The following is a 14,202-nucleotide window of genomic DNA, read 5'->3' on the forward strand; positions in this document are numbered from 1 at the left end:
GAATTCCCCGCGATACGATTCGATTCGATTCGATACGATTCAATGCTCGATATTTTTACATGATGATATCTATTAAGTTTCAAAATAAATCAACAAAAATAAATCATTTAATTAGCCTTTTATTGAGAATACAGAAACAGTATTCTATCTATTCACATAATAATGTGTATGTTACACTATAGCATTTGTGCTCAATGCACTGCAAATGAACAGAAAATAGAACAGAGATTCGACGTGTTGCTGCGGTATCTTATCTCACACTGACAGGGGACATTCTAAAACGACCAAACTCAGTACACATCATATTAATAAACCATATTATGTATAAAGAATATCAACGCGACTCGTTAAGCGTTTTCTTATAGTGGTTTTCTATGGTAAGAACATGCTTAACGCGTGATTAAACGCGTCGCGTTGATATTCTGGGCTCATCTGATTTTTTATACATAATATGGTTTATTAATATGATGTGTACTGAGTTTGGTCCTTTAATATCACTGTCTTCGTACAGTAAGCCACGTTAAGCGTTTTTCACGTTAAGCGTTTTAGAATGTCCCACTGACAGTCTTTCTCTTTACAAACGGCAACATCTCTTACCAGTGCTCCATCTATTTTCCTGAAGCCAAAATACTTCCACACCCATGACTTGACGCCGACTGGAGTGTGTAACGTTTCACTTTCATTGCCAGCTCGCTCTGACGGTTCCATCGCTCTTGAAAGTCAGACTCAACAGTGTGTGAACTGTGAACATAAACGTAATGCGCGCGGCGCGTGAAGCAGTGTGACGTAGAAGACAATAATGAGGATATCGCCACCCGCAGCTTAGGAGTAGGTTGCACGCATATGTCGGAGTGGATGCTGAAAAATGACAGGCGGCAAAATAAGCACATTAATCGATATTCTTGCGGACGCAACGATGCATCGAATCGCCGGCTGTATAATCGATGTATCGATACGAATCGATTGATATTTACACCCCTATTAGATATTGATCTTAAATGGAAAAAAACTATTCTTAACAACAGCATTGATTTGTCAAATTTAAGCTCAGAGTCAAAAATGACACCAAGATTTCTCACGCTAGACAGTTTTTTCCCAGGAAACAATCCCAGGCAGTCATCATCCACACACCCCTTATTTCCAAATAAGATCATCTCAGTCTTATCCTCATTTAATTGGAGAAAGTTAGTCGCCAGCCAGCACCTAACCTCAGTCAAGCATGCATGCAGGGACTGAATGACACATTTATGCCCATGTTTCTGTGGTAAATAAATTTGAGAATCATCCGCATACAGATGATACTGAATCCCAAATTTCTCAAATATAGAACCCAGAGGGAGCATATAGAGTGAAAATAAAATTGGTCCCAGTATAGGTACCCCCTCGCTTACTGTATGGCTCTCCACAGCAAGGGGTGTTAGTTTAACGGCCCATGCTTTTGGGCTTGGGGATTGGATACACCATCCGCAGAGTGTCTCTGCTGCCCCCATACTTGACTGGGGTTCACAATCTCACTACAATAACGCCCAATATGCCCCACTTTCTGATACTTGAAACAAATAGGCTGTCCCGAGGGATCAAACGAATACAATCTTCATGACACTCCCTGCTGCTGCCGGGCTGCAAATTGGACATGATCTCAGTTAAATCACTTAATTGCTTTTGCTGACTTTTCACCATACCAAACAGCTCTACTAACATTGGATCTGTCCTCTGTTTTGCAATCACTGCTTCACTATCTATAGTATTGAGGTTCTCAGACCCAAACGATGTTTCAGAAACTCTCACCCCATCACCAGCACACTCAACGGCTTCTTTGCGGACATCAGTGCAATGTTAAGCTTGTTTTCTGTCTAATTATTATTTTTAACTCTCTACAGAGTTCCTTACTTCTCACATTCTCTGCAAACTGACCCCTAAGCATTACATCCTCTTCCGACTAGAGGATGGATACCCGACCCGAGCCCGACGGGACCCGCCGGTACCCGACGGGCCGGGCCGGGTTCGGACAGATATTTAGAAATGATGTTCGGGTTCGGGTCGGGCTCGGTCACATCAGCGCGATAAAAATCTGCTGCTTCAGATGATACAGTTCTGCCGTTTTAACATCCATTAACCTGATCAAATTATAACTCAGAAGTTATTTTTTTTGCCACAGAATTGTTTATGTCCTGCAAATCATTAATACGTTACACAAAGTCTTACAAAAAGAAACTGTCAGCTCAAGAAGTTTGTGGTTATGATAGGAAATTCCTGTTATTCTTAAACATAAAAAAAAACTCAATTTAGTAAAGTACACCATGCAGTATTATAGATTCACGACTTTGCAGCAAGTAAATGTACAAACATTTGTATATAAGCTATGTTACATAGCTTAGAACAATTAATGGTAGTTTTCACAGAACTACTGAAATGCTTTAGCCGACTGTAAAAAGATTGAACGAGTAAAATAGCAAACAAATCTTGACATATTTTCCACTGACACATCCAAAATCACTTCCCATTTCAAATGGAAGGTAACCGAAGTGTATAATGGAGTTATCACACTTTTTACTCCAGTGAATACTTAAGTGTAGTTTTATGTTTGAAAATGAATTTGACACATACAAGTATTCACTAAAGCCATCATTTTCACTTTTTATTCAGAGGGTCCAACACAGCTCATTGTAAAGTCATAGTGAGGCCTGTTGTAACACTGTATGGCATGAACACTGTTTTGAAGATGTGAAGAAATATATAAAAAAAATACACAATTAGCAAACATATATTTTAAGAAACATCAGAAATGTTAAAGGTAACATACAAAAATATCAGAAAATGTATAGGTGTCCCGGAACAGAATAAATAAGTATAAAACTCATATATATTTAGATTGCTTTGTAAAAACAATATTGCTAAATAGGATAAAGAATGAAAAAGTATTTCTTCAGGCTTCAGTACAAGTCACAATATACAGCAAGGCACATTTAAAATGGCGGTTTAAGTGCTAACGGATGAAGTCTGTCTTCAGCTGTTTCTCAAAGGTTCTGATGGTCTCAGTAGGTGGCTAAGGTTTGAAGCCAAGTAGATCATAATCAGACATATTACTTCTCTTGTCTATTCAAACACAGAGCAGAATGAAAAGAGAAAGCAAATGCACTGCAGTCACAATCTTCTCTGGTCTTGATTGCACTCCTTGGTTTCTTTTTCCTTCTGTTTGGTTGTTTTCTTGGTTGCTTTTTTCTTTTACTGGACATAAAACAATATTTATTAAGACTCTTTGTTTTTGTATTTAAAAATTGAGGTAGTAAAAAAAGTTTTCGCCACAAACCTTTGACGAGTAGCTCCACAGTTTGAATTTCTGATGCGTAGCAGACATAATTCCCTGTATCATTATTTTGAAGATTTTTGAGCTTGAGCGAGAAGTTTCCTATCCCAAAATCTTCAGGAAAGGTTACAACTCTCCCCTTGTACGCTAGATGTTGATCTACTACAGAGCCTATACCATCAATAATGTCATACACATTGAGGCTGTCATCGTATCGCCAACGCACAGTGATGTCTTGAAGGTTAAGCGGAGTTTCTTTAGAAGAACAGGGTAAAACAGCAGAGTCTCCAATAAAACCCACAACGGACTCCTGCAGTGACACTAAAAACAGAGAGAAGATTAAATAAAAGGTACAAATATATGTCGTTCATGCAAAAAACACGAATTTGCTTTACAAAAGACTGTTAGGGCCAGATTTACTAAACAGGGCAAATTAGTGTGAGAGTGAAATCCCACAAAAGCGCAGATGTGCGTGATACTGACAACGCACAGATTAAAGGTGAACTATGCAAGTTTTTTACCTTAACCGAACAGCTTTGGAGTCATTGGAATGGTTATATTACTTTTTTCAGGTTGAATAGTGGTTGTCTCGCACCCCCCATCGCCTGTGAGCGGTAAAAAAACACCCTTGCAACTTTGGGCCACCGGCCGCCGCGTCAGGAAGTATCGCGTCAGGTCTCGCGATGTAACGAATTGCTTTACGGCAAAAAAAATCTCCTAAAATTCTGTCATCATTGCGCTCCCTCACGCTGTTCGAACCCGAATGAAGAAGACGTTGTAAAGAATGTCCCGTCTGCTTTGATGTCGTTGATCTACTAGCCTCTGGTATCTGAGAGTCGACAACGAGTTTTTTCGACAGTGTTGTCAAATATCTATTCCGAAGCTGTAGGGGGAGCTCTATAGAGAAACCTGCGAGCAAAAAGCGAGAATACAGCGAAGAAATTCCCGAAACTGCATAGCCCTGCTTTAAATAACACAGACACAGCCGGATCATTTCCATAATGACCAACACAATCTACCAAGAGCAGCGCAAATTAGCGTCTGCTTTAAGATATAAGTAAATAATGGCGCACATACCAGTAAATTGACTAGCGCAAACCTTAGTAAATCACCTTGCATAATTAATTTTAAATACTCTCCTCCCATACATTTAGCGTCTGAAAGGGAAACGCCTACAAATGCATATGCAATAAGGTCAGCCGCAAACCTTTTCAGCGTTAATTTTTACTAAACCCTGACATAGTAATGGGCGATATAAACGATATGCGATACAAACGATACAAAATTGGCCTACGATAGAGATTTTAATTCTATTGCACTATCGCGATAATGCATGTTGATGACGCAATCTACCCGCAAAATTTAGAGCCACGAGCTGCAACCGGCTTAGGGTCTGTGTAACCTGTTCTGAAATGGTTTTATTATAATTTATATATCGTGATATATATCGTTATCGCAAGAGGCTGCAATGTATATCGCAATATGGATTTTAGGCCATATCGCCTATCCTGACTGTAGTTTTTTTAACAGCAAAAGAGAGTTTGCGCCGGCACAAGCTGTTAGTAAATCTGGCCCTTAGTGTTTTAGGGTGTCTATAAACTACAGCTTATGCTCGGTCAGAGAAAACAGTGAATTAGTTCATTTCAGTATGCATGATGTGTTGCAAAGATGAAAAAAAAAAATTAAGGGACCCAATTCGCTGTATTTTCACTTGATTTCAAACTGACTAGTCGTAACAGTCAATCCCTACAAAGTATTCTCTAATGCGCATGTAAATCCTTCGTACTCACCTTCATTTAATGTTAACAAATGAAGCAAAACAAAACAGCTTCTGTAAAGAGAAAAAGAAAACAAGTATTAAAAAATGCTTAGGTCATGACAAGAACAAAATGACATTGTTATCATATTTAAATCTGCTTCTGATCTATTCTTCTTTCACTGTTTGTAAAAAATAAAGGCCTGTTGACATGGGGCATTCATTTGAAGGTCCGCACTGAAGCGCCTTGGACCGCGCAGCTTTGTATGATGCGTTTACGTAATATAGACCCATATTGAATGACTCCTCCCCCTTTTCAAATAGCCAATAGCGTTTAGTTTAACTCACAGACTGCAAGTCGTACTTGACAGCACCATGGAAGCGAATCCGAGCGCTGATGATACGTTGTATTCGTTTGAGTAAAAGTTTCTAAATGCGAATTTTGTCATTGTTTGGGAACACACCAGCTTATATGTAACCTTAAGGCTAACATATTCATACTAAAAGCTAAAAAAAAACTTACATTTTGATTTCAGGGGGCCTTGCTTTAAGCATGTGCTTTAACCTGTTTCTGTGAGTTAACCTTTTTTTATTTCCTTTATATTTGTCATCTGATTTGGAAAGTCTAAAATATAAAATCACATGTAGCTTCAGTGTGTGGATCTTTACAAGCCAACTAATTCTATTCAAATTTAGGAAGTCAGAAACTGTGCTAGTTAAACTAGCCGATTAAACAAGTTTCAAGAGTAGGAAAAAATATTCTCAAAATCTACCCATTATGCACCAAACGTATCAAATTAACTGCTTTTTTAATAAATAATACGATGGCTATACAAATTAGACAAGTTAGATAGCCTATTGTTGGCTTGTTCTAAGAACTTATGTTCATTCTTTAAAATAACAATAATAATAAAACAACTAAAATTGCATAGGTCCCTGCACACTTTAGTCGGAAAATGTAGTTGTTGTTTTTTTGTATTCGTGATTCGGTGGCTCTGAATTGTCAAAGCACCATTTGAACAACATTCAAACTGCTTGTTACGGATGCGAAAAACGCAGAAAATCTAAAGTTAACCCGTTTAAAAAAAATGTATGAAGGACGAAAGTTTCGGAGGCAGTTTGCAGGCGTGATTGACATAACGTGATCGGTCGTATTGATTTATTAACATGCGAAAATTTCGGATGCGAATTTCGGACTGCAGTGTGCAATGGCCTTATAACTGAAAAATGTTTATTTACAGCTATCTGTAGATCTACTGAAAGAACAAGAACGTAGGCTACAAGTTCAATCATGTAACATTTCAGGCCCTCCAGCAGTCAGGGTGGAGTCCCAAAGTATTCAAAACAGCGAGTATTTCCCCCTTTAATCTCCAATACGATTCGAGGCGCAAATGTGTATCAAAGAAGCTAATTATGAGCTCATCTCGCGATCCAGTGTTAGATGTTTGTCTACTGTAGAATTACAATACTATTTCTACTGTAGCGTTAGCATCTAGGAAGCATTTAGGCTTCTTGGTTTCGGTTTCTATATACAATTCTGTACATCATATTAGATATTATTATTATTATAATTAGCTTAGCATACCTGATTATTATCATGACTTCTGAAGTTAAACAATAAACAATATTATTGTTTAAACTGTTTCTTCAACGTGGAAGTGTTGGGTTTTACCGGGGCTGTTGCTATACTTTTTGTGAACTCTGACCTGAAGGTCTGGTCCAATAGAGGATCGAAACGTCACGGCGTGATGTTGCGTGTGCGCGCCGCGGTCAACATTGAGGGTCGCTACATCCATTTGTAGCAGTGTTGCCAACTTAGCGCTTTTGTCGCTATATTTAGCGAGTATTCAGACCCCTCTAGCGACACATTTTCAAAAAAGCGACTAGCGACAAATCTAACGACTTTTTCTGGTGTTATTGGTGACTTTTGGCGACTCTCTGATGTGAAAGCAAATATCGTTTTCTCAACAGCGGGTGCTGCCGTGGGTCCCATCCGCGTCCCAAAGCACTCACAGGCGGCCCAGTCCTCGCGCAGCAGCCGCTCCCAGCTGCAGTCAGAGCAGGAGATGTTAACCCCTCCGCCACATGAATCGCGCATGTGTGGGATTCATGTACCAACTTAAGCCTTTGTTGCTATTTTTAGCGACTTTTCAGACCCCGACTTTTTTGCTTTCTCCCTGCCGTCACTCACTGTAGCTGCGTCTACCCTGTTCATCTGTTGAGCGCACGGCTGCTGACAGACGTGAATGAGCAGTGTTTTTCCACAGACTTATCACTTATCTGCTTTTCTTTGGGTTTTTATTTAAAGAATTTAGTTGGACCATTTTAAGTTCCTTTCTTTCTTGTGCTTATTACTTAATAGACTATCACTAATATCACAGAGCTTAGTTCATCCGGTTCCCGAACTCTCAATTCAGATAATTTTCCACAAATGCCCATAGGCTAATTTTTTTTTTTTTTTGTCATTCACTAGACCTATATCATAGTCGTTCTAGCCTATTGTCTGACAAAAAAATATAGGCTATAGAAAATGAGAACAGCTTTATTTTTCATTTGGCTATATTATATTATATTACAATATATTAAATACAGTAGGCCTATGTGAGCATTAATTTAGAGAGAAAACACATTAGGCAAGCAGAACGCAAGTACGACGCGATGACGTCATGAATATGCTAATGACGTATGACGTCATCTAGCGACATTTAGCGACTTTTAGGGAAGGCGTTAGCTACTTTCCTCTGAAAATAGTTGGCAACACTGATTTGTAGTGGTGTCCGGACGTTGAGTGCACTTTCAATACCACATTGCACCGCAATTACGAGTGTACAACCGATGTACGCTCAACGGCTGTCCGAATTCGCTCACTCGTTTTCATTCACAAGTGAACCGTTTTAGTGGACTAACGTAGGGAACAGTGAATGAGGGTTTAGGAGGCGATCTCGGGATTCAGCCATAATGAACGAATCGCTCTCTGAGACAATTCGTTGTTCCCGAGTCATATTAAAGATTCGTTCAAAATAATCACGTGAATGCCGCAAAAACCAACACTCAAAACACATAATTAACGGGAACGCTTTGAGACTGTAGCTACTAGCTACACACCAATGCTGCCACTGTCTTTTTCCAACTCAGTGTGCGTAACCGCAGTCACTCCGACCGACGGTGACCTCACGTGCACACCCTCAACACGTCACGGCGTGACCACAGTTGAATAAAAAAAAAAAATGTAAATACTGTTAACAAATGTTCAAATGTTTTAGGGGTATTTACACTGATGAGTATAATTTATAAATAATATATCGATTGCAGCCACTTCAATACCAAAAATGTGTAAACATGTGACAGGTTTTTTCTTGACAACATTCTCAACAAAATTTTTTCTCTTTTTCCATTTGCCATCATTTTATCAATTAAATCCTTGGTGGAGATAGTCGCAGAGCTACCAGGATCAAGGAACAAAACTCCCCAGAATGTCACTAAACACATCTATAGCTATCTGTGTTTGTTTTAATTTGGCTCTTTGCTTGGTTTTGTCCTGAATTTCACAAGAAACTGACCTCCATCTGTCATATAGTTAGAAAGATAATTTGGATATAATGCTTTTCATATTGAAGGTTGTGCAGTTCCACAACAGAACCAATGTTCCGAATTGTGTTGAAACATCCTCAAGGCAACGGAGGATATGCATGTAAAGCCTTGCCATCTTCAACTCTAATGACTATAACATTACTTGCATCCCCAAAAAATGTTGTAGTAGCCTCCTCGCCTACTTAACCCTGATCTGGGTTCATATGAATGCAACTGCGTCCCCTCTTGGCTGTGTCTTTCCTTCAGTGGAATGTTTGAAAGCTCGTACATATTCAAACTGAAGAGAATTTCCATAAAACACTGGTATATCTCTAGAAGATAGCAATGAGAGATGATGCATCTTGACAAGTAGTTTAGTGATATCAGTTTGTTTGTGCATCACATCTTCAAAACATAAAGTATTACCATCATTGATAGCAACATGTCTTTGGCAACCTGACAAGAATATGGGGTATTACACTCTAAAAAATGCTGGGTTGTTTCAACCCAATTTTGGGTCAAATATGGACAAACCCAGCCGTTGAGTTAAATTTTTTAATTACATGTTTAACCCAATGTTGGGGTTTGTCCATATTTGACCCAAAATTGGGTTGAAACAACCCAAGCACAGAAAGACTGCTAGGACCGAAGGGTTCAAACGGCTAAAGAGTTCTTGACTGTCTTTGCAAATTTTGTTCTCCATCATTGCATGGTCATCTCATCCATTGCCATTTCTGATTTCTTTTGAGACTGAACTGTGACTTGATTTGCTTTGGGTTTCCCATAGTCATTCAATACTTTGGTTTTGCAGCCATTTGAGCTTTCAGTTCCAGTTTTTTCTTTTTTGATGTGCTTGTTGAATTTCCAAATCATATTTTTCTTCTAATGTAGCAGCTTTAGCAATTAGAGCTGCATGCGCAGCCAGCCTCCGCTTGGACACACACAGAAGATGCATTTGAACATTGATGTGTTTGAAATGCAGTCACGAGGATGCACTCTTGTTTCTAGTGCTCCAGTTGTAACTTCCTCAGAATCAGAAATTGCTGCATGTTTGAACCATTTCTTAATTTCCTTCAAAAAATTGCTGAATGATATCAGTTTAGGTTCAAACCAATCTTTATGATCCCCTTCCCTTTCAGATACAGGTAATTACCTTTGTACAGACACCTGAATTTCCATTAATAGCCAAGTGCTTTTCAAAAGCTTCCACATGACTTTGAACAACTTCCATATCTTCACCAGCGTTTATCAATGTCATGACCTCATTCTTTTTCCGTTTAAGCACACCATGTTTTGCTCTTCGTGACCCAATCAATTTATACACTGGCTATATTTATGTAGCGCCCCCTACCTTCTCCTTTGATGGGCAGCGCACCGGACAGTGTCTCCCGACTTAACTAATCTACTTCTTTCCCTTTTTCCCCCTCTGATCACTTTACTTAAATGAAAATGTTATGGGATAGTCTTTCTGATAAACTGTTAATATAAATCACAAAAATGTAAGTTCTTTTCAATTAACAAGTAATTTTATTTAACAGAAAATAAGATTAAAGAATGAAATATTGAAAATAAAGACTGAAAGAATTAAATGAAATTTCCAAATGTATTTTTTTCACACAAAAAATGACCTGTCGATCTTCTCAGATCAGAAGTTCCAATACCAGATAGTCAAATATTAATACTCACTTTGTACCAGCAAGAAAACAGTAATGCAATTCCCTTTTGAGGTATGGTACTATAACAACAAAAACATTCAATATAAATCAAGTGAGCAAACTAGACAACAAATATGTAATGGCCCACACACACTCTCTTAGTTTCAACTAGAGCTGTAGTCAAGTCCGTCTTTGTCGGGTTCAAGACCAGGACTAGTCCAAAGAGGTTAGAGTCAAAGTCAAGACCAAGTCCAAATGAGTCAGGCAAGACAGAGAGAGAATAAAACATGTACTTAACTATTGATAATTTATGTGATGCGAGAGACAGCATATCTTCTGTTCTTAGGGGCTGTTTACAGCTGGCCACTTCATGCGTTTTCTCAGATCGGATAGCCATCTCATTTATCAAAACGATTCGATTTACACCTGGTCACATAAATGTGTTTTTGCAAAAAGGATATAAATCCGACCTTCGATTCCCACGCTATATGCAGATTTAAAACTGGTCACCTAAAGCAACAGATATGAGCTGCATTTATTGAGATTTATAGAGATCTGACTATATTGATCATCAGCTAATTCCAAATCAAAGACCGCAATAGGAGAGAGCGGCAACAGCCCTGGTCAGATCATTTCGTTTATTTACTTTTAATGATGATGATTGTGTGTTAAGCATCTGCGACTTACTTTCACTTTGATTTGCGATAGTTTGCACGCTTGCTTAAACAGATGCTCAGCTGTTCATCTGTGGTGATGTGTGCTGCAGTAGCGTCGTCATATCTGGCTATAACATGACATATAGCCTATAACACGCTCTCACACTTTATTTTTTAGCCTTGTTGAGAGGAGTAACATTTGCATATACACAACAACCATTTACACTTGTCCAGTTTCTCCTCCTGATGTGGGTTAAGCGATCGTATTCAAATCTGTCTCGAATGCGTTTCGTAAGGTCTCGAATGCGTTTTCTCACTTTGCATTATTATATGTAACGATGAAAAAGCATGTGCAGAGTAACAACACTGTAGGATCAAATTAGGCCATTTTATTTACTTTAGGTATATCAATTTCACTAAGGTCAGATGAAGTTGAAGTTGAAGTGCAACTTCACATTTTCAGTCTTTTTATTATAGTGTAACAATCATAGCCTGACTTCGTCATACTCATATTCTAGGCAGAATGTGAGTGATACTGCTCCATAGGGCTTTGATTATGAGGCGTGTCTTAACCGAACCAAGAAAAAAAAAAAAAACTCTGCACTCAATTGGATAGACCTACAACCAATCAGAGCAACGCATATTGAGCGACGCATTAGTTGTCAACAGAGCTCAAATGCACGCACGCTGGAAGTGGTAAATTAATGAGTGTAAACGATCTTTGCCGTTGTTGTAAAAATAATTTAAGAATTCACGGAGTACTTACAAGCACGAATAACATTTTTGAGAGAAATACAAAAGGTGTATGTATATACGAACAAGTTCTCCGTTTAGGATTAGATCTCGACAATAAAGCAAATAAATCTTCTCGCATTTGTCAGCCCTGTCTCAACTTTTTAACACGGTTGCAACGCGACTTGACTGATTTTAAAAAACGGAAAGACGACGAAAGAGAACAGGCTGAAGAAGCGTGTTCATCTGAGGCTTCAGAGAAAAGAGATCGTGAGCCCATCCCTTCCATTGGTTTTCATTGCGTCCCATCTTCTTAGCCACCATCAGAGCAAGCTGATAAATGAAACTTTTGCCGAATTCCGCAGGAAGGACGGCAAACACATCTTTCCGATCGACAAATGCCTTGATTGCGGTTCTCTGTTCATCTTTTAAAATGAATGCGCTGTCGATTTCTTTTATAACAGAGGCGATAGCGGAATCTAAACATCTCAATCCTCCAGCTGCAGTCATCTTTGTTGAAAACCAATTAAACCGAACCGCTCTTTGATGACGTGGTGATTACGTAACCGCAGATCATCTGTCCATCATCGATTAAAGCCCGCCCTGGCAATTTGATTGGCTCGGCCTTCTGGGAGCCGAGCATAATTACTCCTCAACGGATCGAGTCCAGACCGAACTTCCCGACCGACCAAAAAATGTTGTGGGTGGGGTTCGGGCTGACACCCAGGCTATAACAATCACATTCTGAATGGAAAATGTAACAAATAACAAGCAACACATGTGTCACTAAAAAGTTCCCATTCTTGAACTTTGTACTATGGACACGTAATAAGTAACCAGTACAAGGCTGTCTGGCAATAAACATGAACACCTTCAACTGTGTGTGTGTGTGTGTGTGTGTGTGTGTGTGTGTGTGTGTGTGTGTGTGTGTGTGTGTGTGTGTGTGTGTGTGTGTGTGTGTGTGTGTGTGTGTGTGTGTGTGTGTGTGTGTGTGTGTGTCAGAGAGAGCAGCCCCACCACAGCCCGTTTAATAACACATTTCGGTGCCCATCACTAAATAACCTGCTCATATCGCAATGACAATAAAAATACGATTCATCTTTCAGCCCTACTTTCTAACCTCATAAAAAGAATCAAATGCAAAGGCTAACTCTTATATCCAAGATGGAACTTGCCCAGCTTAACTTACCTCTCTTTGTGGTGCTTTGCAGGTGTCTTACAAAATTGGATGTTGTCCCACAGGTTTCTGAAATGTTTGCAAAATTTGCAGATGGCCAGATGGACTTTCCAGTCCCCGCCGATGGTGTACATGCCAGCTGATCTATGTCCTGGATATGCTGTATTTTGTCAGTTTTTTTAGGAATTGAGAGCTAACTCGTTTTTCCCTGTCTTGACTGCAGATTTCCAGCCTGAACCTCGGACTCCGATCACTCACCAGTACCTCGGAACACAGAGTGCTGGAACCCGGACCACAAACCCTCTGTCCTACCAGAACATTTACCGCTCAGTTCACACCTCTGTTTGTACTGGCTGTTAATAAATTCACCTTTAATTGAACTGAAACTCTGGTCTGCGTTTGAGTTCTGGCCCCCGGACCTGACAATCTGCTTCCTCCATACTGTAGTCGTCTTCCTCGGAGTGACTAATAAACTCTGGTCCAGCAACACATAAAATTATTACTTAATCTCCGTGAAAGAAAGGGAGATTACAGTGTGCCCAGCAACTGTAACCTATGCAAGTCCGTTTAAACTCTTAGTCAGATTATAACAACTGAAACTTTAACACTTCCTATATTCGCTATATATCTGTGACCACTTAGTGCAGCCTCTCTCTCTCTCTCTCTCTCTCTCTCTCTCTCTCTCTCTCTCTCTCTCTCTCTCTGAACCTGCACATGGGCAGGAGCGAGATAAACAATGACCAATCACAAATGAAAAAAACATACATGCTGGTCAAACACGCGGTTTGAGCGAGTACACCTCACATAAACATTGTTTCAAATTAACTCCATTCTATTCCAATTTTGCTCTATCCAAATTCCACCTCAGAGCAGCTTCAAAAAGCTGCTCTGAGGTACCTGCAAAAAACTGACAAAATACAGCATATTCAGGACATAGATCAGCTGGCATGTACTCCATCGGCAGGGACTGGAAAGGCCATCTGCAAATTTTGCAAACATTTCAGAAACCTGTGGGACAACATCCAATTTTGTAAGACACCTGCAAAGAACCACAAAGAGAGGTAAGTTTAGCCGGGCAAGTTCCATCACGGATATAAGAGTTAGCCTTTGCATTTGATTCTTTTTATGAGGACCTGGAACGGGGTCCGAAAACTTGGTCCATAAATCAAACACGCTTGCATGTAATAATATGAAAATCGGTACACATATAGATCTCATCGGTTCATATATCCTTCATGCTTTTACTTTTTACGCCAGCCCAACAGGAAGTCGGCTATTTGGGGTAGTTTAAAAACGCATGTTCTGGCATTTGAAATACTCCTCCTAGAGAATTAATCCAATCACCACGA

General features: G+C 39.4%; 1 protein-coding gene across 2 annotated transcripts; it reads right to left on the reverse strand.

The window, feature by feature from the left end:
• Positions 1-2,151: 2,151 nt before the first annotated feature.
• Positions 2,152-13,404, reverse strand: LOC306988482 (V-set domain-containing T-cell activation inhibitor 1-like). 2 transcript variants are annotated; one of them, XM_079593483.1, is made up of 4 exons: positions 6,649-7,496; positions 5,098-5,138; positions 3,311-3,628; positions 2,152-3,228 (listed from the first exon to the last, which is right to left on the reverse strand). In XM_079593483.1, the coding sequence occupies exons 1-4, from the start codon at positions 6,660-6,662 to the stop codon at positions 3,101-3,103; spliced, it is 501 nt and encodes a 166-aa protein (XP_079449609.1). In that variant the 5' UTR covers positions 6,663-7,496; the 3' UTR covers positions 2,152-3,100. The 2 variants fall into 2 exon arrangements, with proteins under 2 accessions (XP_079449609.1, XP_079449608.1); XM_079593482.1 differs by lacking the exon at positions 6,649-7,496 and adding an exon at positions 12,866-13,404 and having other exon boundaries at positions 2,608-3,228.
• Positions 13,405-14,202: the final 798 nt, after the last annotated feature.

Source organism: Phoxinus phoxinus (genome assembly GCF_949152265.1).
Source record: "Phoxinus phoxinus genome assembly, chromosome: 20".
Taxonomy (NCBI): Eukaryota; Metazoa; Chordata; class Actinopteri; order Cypriniformes; family Leuciscidae; genus Phoxinus; species Phoxinus phoxinus.